Source organism: Panthera uncia (assembly GCF_023721935.1).
Source record: "Panthera uncia isolate 11264 chromosome A3 unlocalized genomic scaffold, Puncia_PCG_1.0 HiC_scaffold_11, whole genome shotgun sequence".
Taxonomy (NCBI): Eukaryota; Metazoa; Chordata; class Mammalia; order Carnivora; family Felidae; genus Panthera; species Panthera uncia.
In genome coordinates, this window is record NW_026057578.1 from 10,182,196 (window position 1) to 10,197,954 (window position 15,759).

A 15,759-nucleotide genomic window follows, 5' to 3' on the forward strand; every position below is an offset into this window, starting at 1 on the left:
CCCCCCCCCCCCCCCCCCCCCCCCCGCTGCCGCTCGGCGGCCGGACTCTGGCCAGTCACCCGGTGTCCCTCTGACGCTCAGCTCCTCCGCCCGTGAGACTGGGGGGTGTCGGAGCAATTACGTGGAGCCGCGCGGAAGAGACGCTTAGCGAGCCCTCGGCGAGAGGCGAGACGCGCGCGTCTTCAAAGTAAGAATGACGCGTCGGGGTCCCGCTTCTCACCTCCGCCCAATTTCCCGGCTTTTCTCTCCGGCCCGTGTGGCCGACAGGTGACGGAGGCAATGACGTCAGTATGATTCAGGAATCCGACTGCGGTGTGGGGGTCGAGGGGAAGGTGAGTGCGGGCTGTGGGGGGTGGGGTGCTGCTGGCCGTGGAGGGGTGGGTGCTGGGGGTGGGGCTGCCGTGCGAGGGCTGCTCTGCCTCCTCGCGGGAGTTTCTTTTGCCCTCGACACGCAGCTCTGACGCTTCTGAAAACTCGAGATCAGGACGACGGAGCGTAAGGAGCCACGTCACGGAATGGCCTGGCGTTATTACCTGGGGGTCGGAGGTCCGTGTCACCGTATCTTACGGACGACGATGCTGGTTTTCCGCGTGTCAAAACTTGAATTAAAAACAAAAGAAAAGAGCGTTTTGCTGTGTTGTTGGGGCACAGTGAATGCACTTCAGGCTTTTGCGTGCTGGCTGCGGCGTCCGTAAAAGCATCGGTCGCCACGCCCCGTGCTAACGTCCGGGGGGTCGTGGAGGGAGGTGACACGGTGTGTGGCTCAGAGGCCTCGGCAGCTGCAGTGTCTCCCGAAGCTCGTGTGCCGTGACGCAGTTGTTGTTTCCTGTCCTTGTCACGCGTGTGCTTGTCCCGCAGAGTTGGCTCTGTCCTGAGTTGTGACCTCTAAATGGCTACGGGCAACATTGGTTACCAGGCTTGTCGGAACTGTGTGTGAAGTAAGAGTCCAGAGGCCCCGAGGGAGGGCCGGAGGCGCTGTCCTGTGCGTTCGGTCCCATAGCTTCACGGATTGGGCTGACTGACGCATACGCTTTAAAATTTTTCTTCTCTCCACCCTTTCTGGTTTTGTGGTGCTCATCCAGTTGGCAGTTATTCGAAGTTGCAGGATTCGGTGATCTTTGAGATGTTCCTGGAACGGGCCCTTTTAACGCAGGTGTGGCCCCTTAGAGAATTCCATTCCACGGTGGCACTTCTACGAATGTGCAAAGTTGCACGCTCAGGAATGTTCCGTTTGGAATCGTTAGTAGCCTCAGCCCCCCACCCACCCCAGGCTTCCATCTCGCTTCGAGGGTCTGAGTGCCTGTCTCTGAGGATTCTTTGCTTCTGATACACAGATCCATTTGACCTCCGAATTATCACGATCTGTGGTTCAGAATGTTTTTTATTTAAATACATTCCTCTTTTTAAATCAGATTTAGTCTTGGACCACCAACCGAGTACAGCGTGAAACCAAAGAAGCTCTTTATTGAAGTTTTCCAAAGATCACCTGACAACGTCTTGCTTTTTTCAATTAAAAGAGAAGAAAATGTGTTCGCCTTGACCTCCGGTGCTCCTGACGGTGCCCAATTTTATTGGATTTTAGGAAGGAAAACAGGCTTCCCTGGCTGCAGACTTCTCCATCACCCAGTTCAAGCACCTGGGCCGGTTGCTGATGGTGCACGGCCGGAACAGCTACAAGCGGTCAGCTGCCCTCAGCCAGTTCGTGATTCACAGAAGCCTCTGCATCAGCACCATGCAGGTGGGTGGCCGTCCTGGAGAAAGCCCGGGAACGAGGCTGTGCTTTGGAGCCGTTACCCCACCTGGCCGGTTTCTTTCTTTCTTGACTTCATTATTTTTCCCACCCGGCGAGTTTAAATCCCAAACCGGGTTGACCTTGGATTGTCACAGATCCTTCCCCCGGTAGACGGTGCGGGCCATCCTTGCTGCGGGGGAGCGGATGCAGGCACGAGCACCAGTGCCTGCCCAGCGCTTGGCATAAAGGAGATGCGGTGTAAATGCCCAGAGGTGTTATGATCAGTTAGCCAGAGAGAAAAATGCAGAGAGGTCAGTGCTGGTCCCGGCTTTTCCAAATGCAAAAATAAGGGCCAGCAGAGAAGAACCACCGAAGAATAACTTGCTTTTCTGGAGCACTTCCTGTACCCTGGGCATCAGGCTCAGTGTTCACCATGCAAGTGGCTCACGCGGTCCTCACAGTCGCCTGCGCCCATTTTACAGATGGGGAGTCTGAGGCTAAGTGAGGGGGAGAAACGTGCGGCAGGGTCCCTCGGGGGTTTAGACTGCATTGGTGCGGGGATTCCAGAGCCCGTGTTCTTCATCACGGTGTCTCCTTGGGTGCCCTCGACGCGGGGAGGCCGGTGCTGCCTCCGCTTGCGGGAGCTCCCAGGTGGGGCGGCGTGGCCCATGGCCCTGGGGGGTGTCTGATAATCACAGTTCTGCCTCCCGCCATCCCAGGTGGGAGTGGAGCTTCGTTACCGCGATTGTTCATCTTCTCGGGAATAACGTCTCGCGCCCATCTTTTTCTCACAAAAAGATTCTAGAGTATTTTCCCACCTCCTGTCTCCCCAGCTCCTTTGAACATCCGTCATCAGGCTGCAGCGATTAAGTGCATACTGGGAGGAAGGCCAAAGGGTGGGAAAGAAACTATTCTGGGTGTTGAAACACTATTGACTGATTCTCCTCCGTGGACACTTAGGTGAAAACACCCCCATTAAGCGGAGAGAACATAGGGGCGATGTGTCTTGGCACCCACCTCCCTTTCTGACCCCCCCACGATGTGTCTCTGAGACTTCGAGCAAGTCACTTTCCCCCTCTGGGCCTCAGTCTTCCGTTTGTGACATGGGGATGGTAAGATGTGTCTTGCCTCTCGGCCAAGGCCACTTTGAGAAGCAGAGTTTTCTAAGGCATCGAGTGCTGAAGGCATCCTTACCGCTGTTAATCAAAACAAAACAGGAAGATGTGTACGGTAAGGGGACATTTTAATCTGTGGGAAAGGAGCTTAATCACAACATAAAAGACATCCTGCCTTTCCAAGTAAGTGCACGTAAGGCCTCCCTTCCCTCCTTTTTCTTTTTTAAAAACTTTTTGAATTTTTTAAATGTTTATTTTTGAGAGAGAGAGAGTGCATGAGCAGGGGAGGGGCAGAGAGAGAGGGAGACACAGAATCTGAATCGGGCTCTAGGCTCTGAGCCATCAGCACAGAGCCCGGTGTAGGGCTCGGACTCATGAACTGTGAGATATGACCTGAGCCGAAGTCGGACACTGAACCACCCAGGTGCCCCTGATTTTATGTTTTCAGTATCTGTTGCATTTGAGAGCGTAGAAGCCTTCAAGTGATTTTTATCAACATGATCAAAATAGCTGTCATGATTCATCAGACCATATCTGTACTGTACTTTTTTTTTTAAGTTTATTTATTTATTTATTGAGAGAAAGAGCGCACGCACAGCCTGCAAACCAGGGAGGGGCGGAGAGAAAGGGAGAGAGAGATGCAAACCAGGGAGGGAGAGAGAGAATCCCAAGCAGGTTCCACACTGACAGCACGGAGCCCTGATGCGGGGCTCGAACCCATGAACCGTGAGATCATGACCTGAGCGGAAATCAAGAGTCGGACGCTTAGCTGCCAGACCCACCCAGGCGCCCCAGACCACATCTGTGCTTTTAATTTATGTTAGCTCATGAATCATCCTGGATATTACTATGATTTAATCACTGGAAGATTAATCAGCTTGTCCGTGGCCATGCACACAAGAGCTGGCCTGGATGAGCTGACTTCAGCAATGTCTGTATGTTACCATGAGCCTCAGTTTAGAAAAAAATTCCAGGATGAGAAATTGTTCTTTGTGCTGTGGGAAAATGCGTTCACCCCTGTCCACTGTGCTGAAAGTGGTTGGCTAAGAGCAAGTCCCTGTTAGGACTGCACTTTGACGTTGTTCTCTTTGATAGATGCGGCCACAGTGGTTTATTTTCCCTAAAGTGTTCTCTCCAAGATGAAGAAGGCTTTTGGCCAGCCAGGCCCTTTTAGGGGAAGGAGGCTCTTGACCTTGATTTGCAAAACTACGCACCAGATTCTTGACTTTTTTACAAACGTCCTTTCTGTGCCACGGCCCAGCCTGGGGGAAAAGTCATTTGAAAGGTGGCTTTCACCTTTCAGTTCTGAAATATGACCAGGGGGTGCAGCTGGGGCTGCCCAGGACCGTGGTCCCGGGTGGCACCTGCATTTGGAGCTCCGTGCCAGGTCAGCACCCAGAGCGGGTGCTGACGGGGAGATGCCTCCAGTGAGATACCCTTGCTGATGGCCAGCCTGCCTCCGCCTCTTGTCCTTAGTCTTTGAAAAGCCTTCAGCTGTTGCCGGCCTCTTTTTGGTTTTCTGCTCACAGGAATTCGCTTTGAGGCCACTTTCCTTCTGTTAGCCTGTAGGTGTCCAGAGAAGGACCTAACAGAGCATCAAGTCAGATTTTATGTCCCCAGCCTGTTTTTCACTGCCAGTAGCTAATATTTTCCAAACCAGGAAGTAGACATTTCAGTAAAGGTTTGGAAATGCTGCTCTTGTCTAATTGCAAAGGTGTTCCTGCTTGTGGGCTCTTCATAAAAATTTCCCAAAATTGTAAAAAGTGTCATGTGAGAAGGGAAGCCTTGTCTGTAACCCCGCCCTCCGGGGTAACGGGTGCCCATCCTCATGGTGCAGGTGTCTCTATGTTTCCATACCTCTGCTAACTTGTTTCTTGGGCGCATGCCCAGAGAGGCGGTGCTTCTGAGCTGTCAGGAGCGCGGGCTCTGGAGACAGAGCTGGGTTTAACCCTGCAGTGAAGTTTACCTGCTCAGATTCCCCGTCTGTGAAAGGCAGGTGATACTAGGACTCGATCTCATGGGTGGTTCTGGAGATTCACAGAGGTCACGGAGAGAGCGCCCCTGGGTGTAGTAGCCTGTGTAACTCAGTGTTCACAAGGGGGCTGAGCATGGTCTCTGGAGCTAAACTACCTGGGAACGACTCCTCGCTCTATCCCTCGTGAGCTGTGTGATTGTAGGCGAGTCACTTAACCTCTCTGTGCCTTACTCTTCTCCTCTGTAAATAGGGGTTGATGACAACAGTACCTGTCTCATGAGGTGGTTATAATTGTTAAATGAGCTGATTTACTGAAAGCACTCACAACTGTGTCAGTAAAGCTTGCGGTACGTTAAGGGTGGGGTGTTGTTATTATATAAAGGTAGGGCCTTTGTCAATGATTTTTGGTAACATCTTCCTTTCTCGTTGGCACAGGCTGTCTTTTCCTCTGTGTTTTACTTTGCGTCGGTTCCTCTCTACCAAGGATTCCTCATCATTGGGTAAGGAAAGCTAGGCAGGGTTATTAACTTTTTATGAAACCTCCCTAACATACCACAGAGGAGAGAAGAAACATTGTGTCTCGACTGTTCAGCCCCTGAGTTGCCCGGGATGTAGTTGAGAACCTAACTTGGATTTTTATTTGTAATGTTTTTGGGTTTTTTTTGTTTTTTTTTTAAAATTTATTTTTGAGACAGAGAGAGACAGAGCACGAGTAGGGGAGGGGCAGAGAGAGAGGGAGACATAGAATCTGAAACAGGCTCCAGGCTCTGAGGCGTCAGCACAGAGCCCCACACGGGGCTCAAACCCCCAAATGTGAGATCATGACCCGAGCCGAAGTTGGATGCCCAACCGACAGAGCCCCCCAGGCGCCCCGGATTTTTATTTTTGAATGGCTCAGCCTATACCCAGACTGAGAAAGTGGAGCTCGGTGGGCTTGTGGTTCACAGCGCTTGGCGGTTTGGACCTGGAGGGGGGAGAATGCTTGCCCATGACCGTCCGAGCTTATTGGTGATGGCGACCAAAGCAAGATCGAAGGTTCCCAGACTCAGTGATTTCATTGGGGTCTTAGAAAAAGGGGAAAGACGTGTCTGGAAAGTACCCTCCCTGTCGTGGACCCGGTAGAATGTCCTGCTGCTGGGTCTGTCGGGCGGGCCAGAGCCTTGCTGTCCTGGGAGATGTCCCTAGCAGAGCCTGACTGCTGTGTGCCAGTGACCTGTCAGACAGGGGTCACGTGGACATTTGCTGCCATCGGCTCCACCCCCATTCCTGACTTGGAACTCATGACGTTCCTTTTGATCCTTCAGAGAATGTTCTCAGTGTGTGAGTCACCCAGGTAGGTGGATTGGGTGACACGTGTCCTAGATAGAGACGTGTGTAGGGCACACGCCTGGTTGTGAGGAGGCAGGAAGCACAGAAAGGCTGGCTGGTCCCAGGGGAGAGTCTCACAAAGAATTCTGCCTGCTTCTTTTTTTTTTTTTTTTAATTTTTATTTTATTTTTTATTAAAAAAAATTTTTTTTAATGTCTGTTTTTGAGACAGAAAGAGACAGGGCACGAACGGGGGAGGGTCAGAGAGAGAGGGAGACACAGAATCTGAAACAGGCTCCAGGCTCTGAGCTGTCAGCACAGAGCCCGACGCGGGGCTCGAACCCACGGACTCTGAGATCATGACCTGAGCCGAAGTCGGCCGCTTAACCAACTGAGCCACCCAGGCGCCCCATGCCTGCCTCTAACTGGAAAAGTGGACTGTCCTTTGTCAGGTCCCAGAAGAATGAAAGAACCTGCCAGAACGTAGGGGCTCCCCGAAATGTGTTCCGTGTGGCCCGCCGCGGACCCCTCGCCGCCCTCAGTTCCCATCTCCTCTCTCCCCCTCACTCGCTCAGCTCCAGCTATACTGGCTGCCTTGCTGTCCTTCAAACGGGTCCTCGCCTCAGGACCTTTGCACGTGCTGTTCTCTCCGCCTGGGATGCCCTTCCCTTCATTTGGGCATGGCTGCCTCTCACCTTTTATGGGTGTTTACTCAACTGTCACATCCTTTGGGCACCCACTCTAAAAAATCATACCACCCCCACGGCTCTTTCCCTCTCCTCCCATTGCAGTGGCCTTCCCAGCACTTACCTGCAGCACACAGTGTAGTTTACCGACTTTGTTGGCTCACAGATGGGCAGGACAGCTCTCCGAGGGCAGATGTTCTGTTTCTCATCTGAAGCTCCAGTCCTTAAAACCAGCCCTGGCCCGTGATGGGCACTTAGTGAGTAGTTCCTGAAGAAATGCATGGGAATGGGGCTCCAGAGGCCGGAGAAGCAGACTGTTCCTTTTCCATCGGCCCGTCTCACGTGCGGCGATTTTTCTCCCCCAGGTACTCCACCATTTACACCATGTTTCCCGTATTCTCTCTGGTCCTGGACAAAGATGTGAAGTCAGAAGTTGCCATGCTGTATCCTGAGCTCTACAAGGATCTTCTCAAGGTTCAGTGAACTCCTCCTTCCCTTCCTCCTCCTTCCGCTTCTTTCTCCCTCTCTCCCTACTTTCATTTCACGCAGACCCTCCATTTCCGGTTTGAACACACGGATTTCGACGATTTGAGCTGGTGGCAGCTTTCTTGAGAGGAAGGAGTGCGGTTTTACATTCTTTTCTCTTAAAAAAGCCATATGTATGCTCCTAGAGAATGTTAAACTGTACAGTAATATGTAAACTGAAAACTTCAACTAACCAACCAAAAACTTAAAAAAAAAAAAAAAAAAAAGAGCCCCTGACAGTTCCATTCTGCCACTGAGGCTCCTGGAAGCATTTTGGTGTATGCTTCTAAAAAGTGTGTGTGTGTGTGTGTGTGTGTGTGTGTGTGTGTGTGTGTGTGAGATTTCGTTTATTTGTCTTCCAGGAGTTTTACTGAAGGGCAGATTTATTCCCACCGAATATCAATTGTCTTTTAAACGTGTAATTTCTCAAACATGTCCAGACATGTGCGAGACGCTTTTTTTTTTTTTTTGATGAAAACAGGCAGGTTGCCTTGTTGGTGGCAGGGAAGCGTGGGGCAGCTGACACCCTGGGTGAGCCACACACCATAACCTGCTCTTTCTCGTTCTCTCGTTTAGGGAAGACCGTTGTCCTACAAGACCTTCTTAATATGGGTTTTGATTAGCATCTATCAAGGTGAGAAAAGTCACACCAGCTGTGGGGTTATCCTGGGGGTTCTGTTGTCTGTAGAACACGAAGAAGCTGGAACCCTGAAACTTGGTTAAGGGGTGGGACGGTGCACCCCAAGGGGGCCCTACCCGGCATTTTGTAAGGACCAGAACACTCAGCACGGTGATAGATCTGTGAGGAGGTGCTGTCTGCTTCAGGAGACAGACTCAGAGAAAAATACAACGAACACCAATCACCACCTGCTGGGGTGTGCGAGCCACTGTGACAAAAAGCGGTTGCTTTCTGGAATGTTCTGATACTTTTTCTGAGGTCCTTATAGTTTTTGAGAAATGTGTCTGCTTCACTGGCCTCCAGGGAGGGTCTCTCAGACTGCAGAGAGACTTTGTAGGATGACTTTTAAGTGTAGGAGGAGAAAATACCAAAACCCCTGTTGGTGTTTATTTCTGTTTGTATGCGTGTTTTATAATATATGTGATTGTGCAGTGGTCGTAATATCCATCTACGTCTGCCCAGGTACAGACGTCTACTTTACAAATATACATTGTGTGTTGTGGGGGGTGGTCTTACTGATGTCGTGTGCAACCAATAGGTGTAGATACTGTTAAAATTGTTGGCAGGAAGTTAAATTATCAGTAAAAAAAATCGGGGGGAGGATTTTTAAGAAGTACATCAAAGTATAATATACGCATTGATTTTTGCAGCCACCTTTTGTATGTAAAAGTTCATAAATCAGGAGCACTGAAGCCCCATTTCACCCCTTCATCCTGAACCCCTGGCACGATGGGCAGTCGCTTGAGGAGTTTTGGGGTTGAGCATCTCCTGGCCCTGCCTCTGTGTAATATTCTTGTGCTGTCGGATATTTGAGCTGTGTGTGAGCACCATCTCTCTGCTTTTCTGCTGTGCTAGAAAAACACGTATCCGTTCCCTCTCCCACTTTCCTTTCTTGCCTCCTTATAGGTACAGGATGCTCTGAGTGTCTCTGGGTTACCTCTGGCATTGTGTGTGTGTGTGTGTGTGTGTGTGTGTGTGTGTGTGTGTGTTGTGGGCGTTAGGGCGTAAAACAACACATGACTTAAGATTGACCATCTTTTTTTTTTAATTTTTTAATGCTTACTTATTTTTGAGACAGAGAGAGACAGAGCATGAATGGGGGAGGGGCAGAGAGAGAGGGAGACACAGAGTCGGAAGCAGGCTCCAGGCTCCGAGCCATCAGCCCAGAGCCCGACGCGGGGCTCGAACTTGCGGACCGCAAGATCGTGACCTGAGCTGAAGTCGGACGCTTAACCGACTGAGCCACCCAGGCGCCCCACCCATCTTTTTTTTTTAAATTTACATCCAAGTTAGTTAGCATCTAGTGCAATGATGATTTCAGGAGTACATTCCAGTGGTCATCCTCTATGTATAACACCCGGTGCTCATCCCAAGTGTCTTTCTTAGTGCCCCTCACCCATTTAGCCCATTTTGTTTTTTTCCCCTTTCCATTTCTCCCCTTCCCTCCTTCCCTCTGTCTCTCCCTCTGTCTCTCTCTCTTTCTTCTCCCCTGCAATTATAGACTCCTTATGACGTAAGGTCCAAAGAGAAAATAGGAAATCAGAAGGAGACACCTCTTTAAAGCCTCCATAAAGCACCACTCATCAACCTCATTTAGCAAGTGCCATCTTTCATGTCTAAATGGAAAATAAAGGAAAAGGAGCCCAGGCCGAGGGGGCTCTGGAGGGGAGCGGGAGGGGCGGCAGCTGCGGGCAGGCAGGGCTGTGCGGGGACACCGGCTCCGTCTGCCTTCGTAGGGAGCACCATCATGTACGGGGCCCTGCTGCTGTTCGAGTCCGAGTTCGTGCACATCGTGGCCATTTCCTTCACGTCGCTGATCCTCACGGAGCTGCTCATGGTGGCCCTGACCATCCAGACATGGCACTGGCTCATGACCGTGGCCGAGCTGCTCAGTCTGGCCTGCTACATCGCCTCCCTGGTGTTCCTCCACGAGTTCATCGGTAAGACCCGCTCTGTGGCTGAAGCCGGGCAGTGAGGTCCAGGGGCCCCCTGCCCAGCGCTCATCCTGGGGTCTTTGTCCAGCTGGCCTTGGCACTCAGCTGCCCCCATTTTCTTACTGGTGTCCCCGTGGGGCAGATAGCACCTGTGGATCAGCTTCCCGGAACAGAGGCTGGTGGGCACAATGTCAATGGAGTGTTTCCTTTTGAAAACACACTGCACTAAGTGACTTCGAAGGGGGTTCCGTTGAATTCGACAGAGGCCTGGTAGGTTTCTTGAGGGATCCGGGCAAAGTGCCGGGCTCTGGGGGGCGAATGCGATGTCGGACATCCAGGTTTTGTTCATGAATAAATGGTAAGTCCCACAGGATTTGTCCTTATCAGTAGGTTAAGAAACTCCACCTTCCCCTGAAGGCGTCTCTGATCAGGTCTCATGTTCATCAGCAAACGCTCCATAAGGTTTTGGTCAAGGTAAAAGGAACATCCGGTTACTGAAGTCTTAGTTTCACACTTGTCCTGAGAGTCTCTCAGAATGCGTTTTTGTGAACACCTACTGTGTACTCAGTGGCTTGGGGGTGGCGAGCTCTGCCCTCAGGAAGCTGTCATAGGGCCGGCTGGGCAGACGCACGGGTGGGACCGTGGCCCGTGCCAGCCACACGCTCCCCATCTGTGCCCCGGAAGTGGTGTCCACTCCACTACTGAGGAAGGCTGCGGGCTGTGCTCTGCTCTCTCAAAACCCTCCAGACCGCGGGCTCGCTGTCCTGCAGCGGAAGGGGGCGTCTGACCCTCAGTGGAAGCCCCCTAGGCCACCCGGTTCCCGCTCTGCACCGCCCTCAGACCCCACCCGTCCTGGGCTTTGGTGACCATCCCGGAGGCGAGGGGAAAACATGTCTGGTGTCGGAGTGCCTTTCTGCTCTCGGGCGGCGGGGTTTGCAAAGAAAAGCGCCAGCTGTCAGATTCCAGATCAGAAACACCTGTAAGAATTGTTTCTGCCTGTAGTTTTGTTTTCCTGGTGTTGGAAGTAGCATTTCAGTGACTGTCGGTGAAGGCACAGGTCAGAGAGAGGAGGGAGTGGGGAGAATCCCAGCCCTGGAGACGGAGCCCAGGAAAGGGGCCGGTGCCAGGAGGCCATGTGTCAGTGAGGAGAGGCAGCCCCCCCCCCCCCCCCCCCCCCCCCCCCACCCCATTCCCCTGCTGCCTGTTCCTGAGCTGCACCGGCCTACTGGATCGTCCTCGCGCCTCACCGCCGTCTTCCCTTTTGCTTGCATTGCAGATGTGTACTTCATCGCCACTTTGTCATTCTTGTGGAAGGTGTCCGTTATCACTCTGGTCAGCTGTCTCCCCCTGTACGTTCTCAAGTATCTGCGGAGACGGTTCTCCCCGCCCAGCTACTCGAAGCTCACCTCGTAGGCGTGCGCGGGCCGAGGGCACCGCGGCCTCTGCGCCCTCCCGGTGGACAGAGTTCAAGTTGCGTTTTTTTTAACCGCCACCTGTGGATCTCGCGGTAATGGCTACCGCGTGCCGTTTGGACGCGAAGCGGCTGAATGTGCAGAGTCCCGAGGCTGGTTCAACGGGGCAGGCTCCTGGGACGTGCCCGCGGGGGCCTGCTCGAGCCCCGGATGACTCGGCCTCAAGTGAATGTATATACGTGAAAGCTGGTGGCTCGGCTAACACATTCATACGTGGGTCACCGTGCGAGCTTCCGAGGACTGGGATTCCGGTGTCGTGTGATAGAAGTTTCTGTCCAGCTGCGGATTGTAGAAGGGTTTGTTTGTGTTTTTGTTTTAAACAGTCCTAATGTGTGTGTGCTCCCCGCGTCTTTCTCGCTCTGAAAAAACTGGCTGCGGAGAAGCATCAAGCTCTCGGTCTACAGGTTTGTGGGAAAAGGCCATGACTCTGGTCAAAAGTGACCCAGACGGTAGTCGCACGGCCGGAGTGCCACCCACCCCGCCCGAGGCCGCTCTGCTTGCCGAAGCCACGCTGCCTTCCCAGAGCGACACAGAGCGGACCAGGGCAGAGCGAGCGAGCCGTAAATCCCCTCTGTTCTCCTGCGTCAGATTCAGCTTCGACGGTGCCCGAGTTAGCGCCACCTGCCTCCTCGTAAAAGAATTTCAAAGGTGTTACCCTGCTGTGTTCGGACCTGGTAACAATTACAAAGCCTGTGGCCATCTGAGGACACCCCTCAGACATTTTCAGCAGTTGCTTTAGCAGGAAAGGTGCCACCGAACGGCTCCTAAATGTGTCGACAGGGTGATAAGAGACTCAGCTAATTCTTTAGACAATGTAGCATATGAGGCTCAGGCCTCCTGAGTCCAGAGTGCAGGGTCAGGGCTGGGGGCTCTCGGCTTCCACAGAAATCTGTTTCCCATCAGGAGGATGAAATGGCCAAGGCAGAGGCATCATAACCATGCCCTTCGTCGGCGGCAGCTTCGAGCAGAGAGTCCCTGGGAGGAGGAGGCCCAGGCTGCCGGCTCTGGGGTCGGGGCTCCGTTCCGCTGCCTCTCGAGATCTCCAGGGGGAGCTTGCTGGAAGGCCGCCAGCGGTAGAGACCCCTCCCCCACCGGGATGGCGTACCCGCACGTGTGTTTCTTATAAAGCTGTGGCTTCTCTTTCCAGAGGAGGGAAGGGAGTTTTCAAGCGCTGGGCGTGGCGGGGCAAGGCATTCTTGGGTTTTCGAGTCACTTGGTGCCACATATGCGTGCCATCAGGGTTAAGTCGGCGGATCTTCCAGTGACTGTTTGCGATCTCGGATCCGTGGTTAATTCCTTCAGCCCTTCAGCATGACGCTTCTTGTGCGTGCTTCAGAGACGCGAGCTCCAGCCTGGCCGCCGCGCCCACGGCCCTACGCTCAGCCTGCGGCTGGGGGGTTGGGGGCGGGAGGAGCGGGCACATCGGTTCCTGGCCTTGGGAGCACTCTCCATATGCTCATGTACTTATGTTGCCCTTTTAAACCCTTATAAAATGATTCTAAGTTTCAGGCACTGGGTAAACTGGCTCTTGGCATTGCTTCTGTTTTAAGATTCTGCATTTTTGCAGTATTTCGGCCGTTCTGTTCCAGCCATCTCTGCCACACCGGAAGGATCTGCAGGGCATATAGGTCGCCGTGAATGAATGGTTATTTAGGAATAGGACCTTTCAGCCGGAAAGATTGAACGGGTCTGACTTCTCTCTGAGTGATGTTACGTAGTTTCAAAGGTAGAGGAGGGAGCCTTGGGCTCAGGAGTTCATACTTTGATCTGTCTTCTTAGAAGCCCGATTGTAAGTCTTAAGCTGTTCTGATCTGAGGTTGCAAACCCTGAACCTGGCCTTGTTCACAGACAGGTGATGGCTTCTGCAGGTAGGTCTTGCCAGAAGTGCTGTGAGGAAATTTTGGACGTTCCCAGCAGATACAGGGAGACGGTCTCTTGCTTTGTGTTTTTTCCCCCTCAAGTCCCAAGTTCGATCCAGGTGTGTGAGCTGACTTTTGAAGTCAACGCCTGGGATGCCACCTGACATCTCCCAGGAAGAGAGCTGCCGAAGAAGCCACGCCTGAAAGTGGAGGGGTGCTGGTCTGTGCCATTGCAACCTTGTCCTCTCGTCTGGCGGAGGCAGTCGGGGGCCAGAGGGACCTCAACCCCAAGCGGAGCCCCGACCCCCCCGCCGGGGAGCCTCCCCATCAGTGGGCGGCCTGCTCCCTCCACCTGCCGGGGGTCGTCGGGTGTCTGGGGATGCGTGTGCTTCTCAAACTCTGGAGCCCCAAAGGGCAGGAGCCTCAAGTCGGTCGAGGGTACGGGATCCTTACCTGCACCCGTCAGACCGGTCCCAGCAGAGGACCCGTGTGCACGAGGGTTATCTCAGTTGCGGGGAAAGGTAAAACAGGAACCTCCTGAGTTCGTACATCTTGAGCAGACCGATCCCGTTGACCTCTCTCTCGGCTTACCAATCTGGAAGGAATTTAGGAAGCACCACTGACCCCTGCCCCTCACCTTGGACCTCGGTGGGACCCAAGTCTCCGGCAGCCTATTTGATTTGAGGCCGGAGGCCCCACGGCACACAATCAGTGCTATTCAAACCTTTCTCCTCAAAGTGAAAATTAACCCCCCACCCCCGCCCCCTGACACCACTGGGTATTCCTGTCCTGGTTAGCACTTTTGTTATTTTTTGATTTTTTTTGTTCTGTCTTTTGGTGGTGGTTGTACGTGCATGAGGATGAGGGGGACCGTACGGGTTCGTTCCCCCCCCCCCCCCACTTCCTTCCTCTAAGAAAATGACCAGACAAGCTTCTCCATTTCAGTAATTTCTGAAGCCTGACAGTCTGGATCCTAATTTGGAGGGCGCACATGCTCACATGCGTGTTGCCCGTGGTGCTAGGGGGGTCTGGTTGCACCATCTCTGGCTGCTTGGGGCAGTGGACTTTGCCACAGAGCGAAGGAGGGGCGTCCCAGGGGGCGTGTAGACATCGGAGCAAACCACCTTTGCAGCCGCCTGGAGCCGGGAGACCGCGAGCTGGGATGTGTCCCGCTGTTGGTGTTGTCCCATCCGGGCCCCAGGCCAGCTTCCCTTCCTAAGCCCTCTTGTGTGTAGTCTGCTTCGGTACCCGTGTCTGGTCCCCTCTGTGTGCTCTCTGCTGAAAGCTTAGGTCACACTGACAACTTCTGAATGTATTTTGAGTTCTGTGCTCATTGGGAATGGACACAATAATGCCTCTTCTCCTTTTCCAGATTTTTGCTTTTATACTTTGTTTTGTTTTTACTGGGGTGGGGATGGGAAAGCCCTCATGCCTTTATGGGGCAGCATTTTAAACCTTTGCCAAATCGCCAGTGGGACCTACACGTGCTTCCGCACCATCCTGTTGAAGACAAACACCTCTCAGCTGTTTTTATCTTTAATCTTTTGTGTGTGTGTTTAAGTGTGTGTGTGTGTGTGACCTGAGTTTTTGATGAGATACTTGATTTGCATCAAAATCCCGTTACTTCCAGCTTTGTTGTCATCAAAAAACATAAAAGGAGCTTGTAAATAGAACAGATTTTACTTCTCCCCCCTTCCTTTCATGTAAAACCTTTTGCCACGTATACGTAGTGGAAAATATTTCCATTAATGATGTTCATTTCATCTTGGGAAAATACATCTTGTGTTTCGGAACGGAACCGAGAGGCATTGCCACCGTGCGGGCAGCGTCCCCGAGACCTCGCGCTCCGCGGCGTCCGCTCACGCCATGGCGCTGTTCCTGCGGATCCGGCTTCTCTGTCACCGCGTGCTTGGGGGTGCCGTCCGTTAACGTCACTGGGCAACGTCAGTGGATACTGCGTTTGTGGGGGGGGGTGGCGGGGGGGGCCGCGGTATTAGCAAACAAAAATTGTGGCCACTCTATGATTTTGTTGCAGGGGGGGTAGCCGTAAGCTCATCTAGGAGCCGGCGGCCTCCTCATTAGTGGATTCGTCCGTGTAATGCACATAGCACATATCCACCAGGACAGCGTTCTTTCATTAGCGGGAAGCTCTGGTACAGGATGCTTTAATTTAGCAGGAACTCCCAGATGATTTAAATCCTCGATCCCGTGATGATACACATGTGATCCTGCGTGTTTCTGACCGGTTGTCCTTTCATTGTGTGCCAGCGTGGCTCATTGCTGCTGCCCAATAAAGCTTGTGTACTTTCTGCCTTTGGGGATCATTTTAATTTGTGCGGAAACAGGAATTCTGGTGTCAAAATGAAGGCTTTTTATGATAACGCTCCGATTTTGTGTGTATCTCATGGTACAAAAAGGGAAGAACTGTTTTTCCAGTTATTTTGATTTTGGCCAAAAAAAAAAAAAAAATCCCAT

At 52.6% G+C, this 15,759-nt stretch overlaps 1 protein-coding gene across 2 annotated transcripts in view; it reads left to right on the forward strand.

Annotated features, from left to right (window-relative positions):
• ATP9A (ATPase phospholipid transporting 9A (putative)) overlaps positions 1–13,516 on the forward strand; it is a 110,535-nt gene extending 97,019 nt beyond the window's left edge. For both annotated transcript variants that reach the window (XM_049649855.1, XM_049649856.1), the window contains 7 exons: positions 268–332; positions 1,583–1,738; positions 5,258–5,322; positions 7,181–7,289; positions 7,917–7,974; positions 9,756–9,959; positions 11,230–13,516. In XM_049649855.1, the coding sequence (XP_049505812.1) occupies positions 268–332; positions 1,583–1,738; positions 5,258–5,322; positions 7,181–7,289; positions 7,917–7,974; positions 9,756–9,959; positions 11,230–11,366 (794 nt within the window). In that variant the 3' untranslated portion in view covers positions 11,367–13,516. The remainder of the gene's footprint in view (positions 1–267; positions 333–1,582; positions 1,739–5,257; positions 5,323–7,180; positions 7,290–7,916; positions 7,975–9,755; positions 9,960–11,229) is intronic.
• The last annotated feature ends 2,243 nt before the right edge of the window (positions 13,517–15,759 follow it).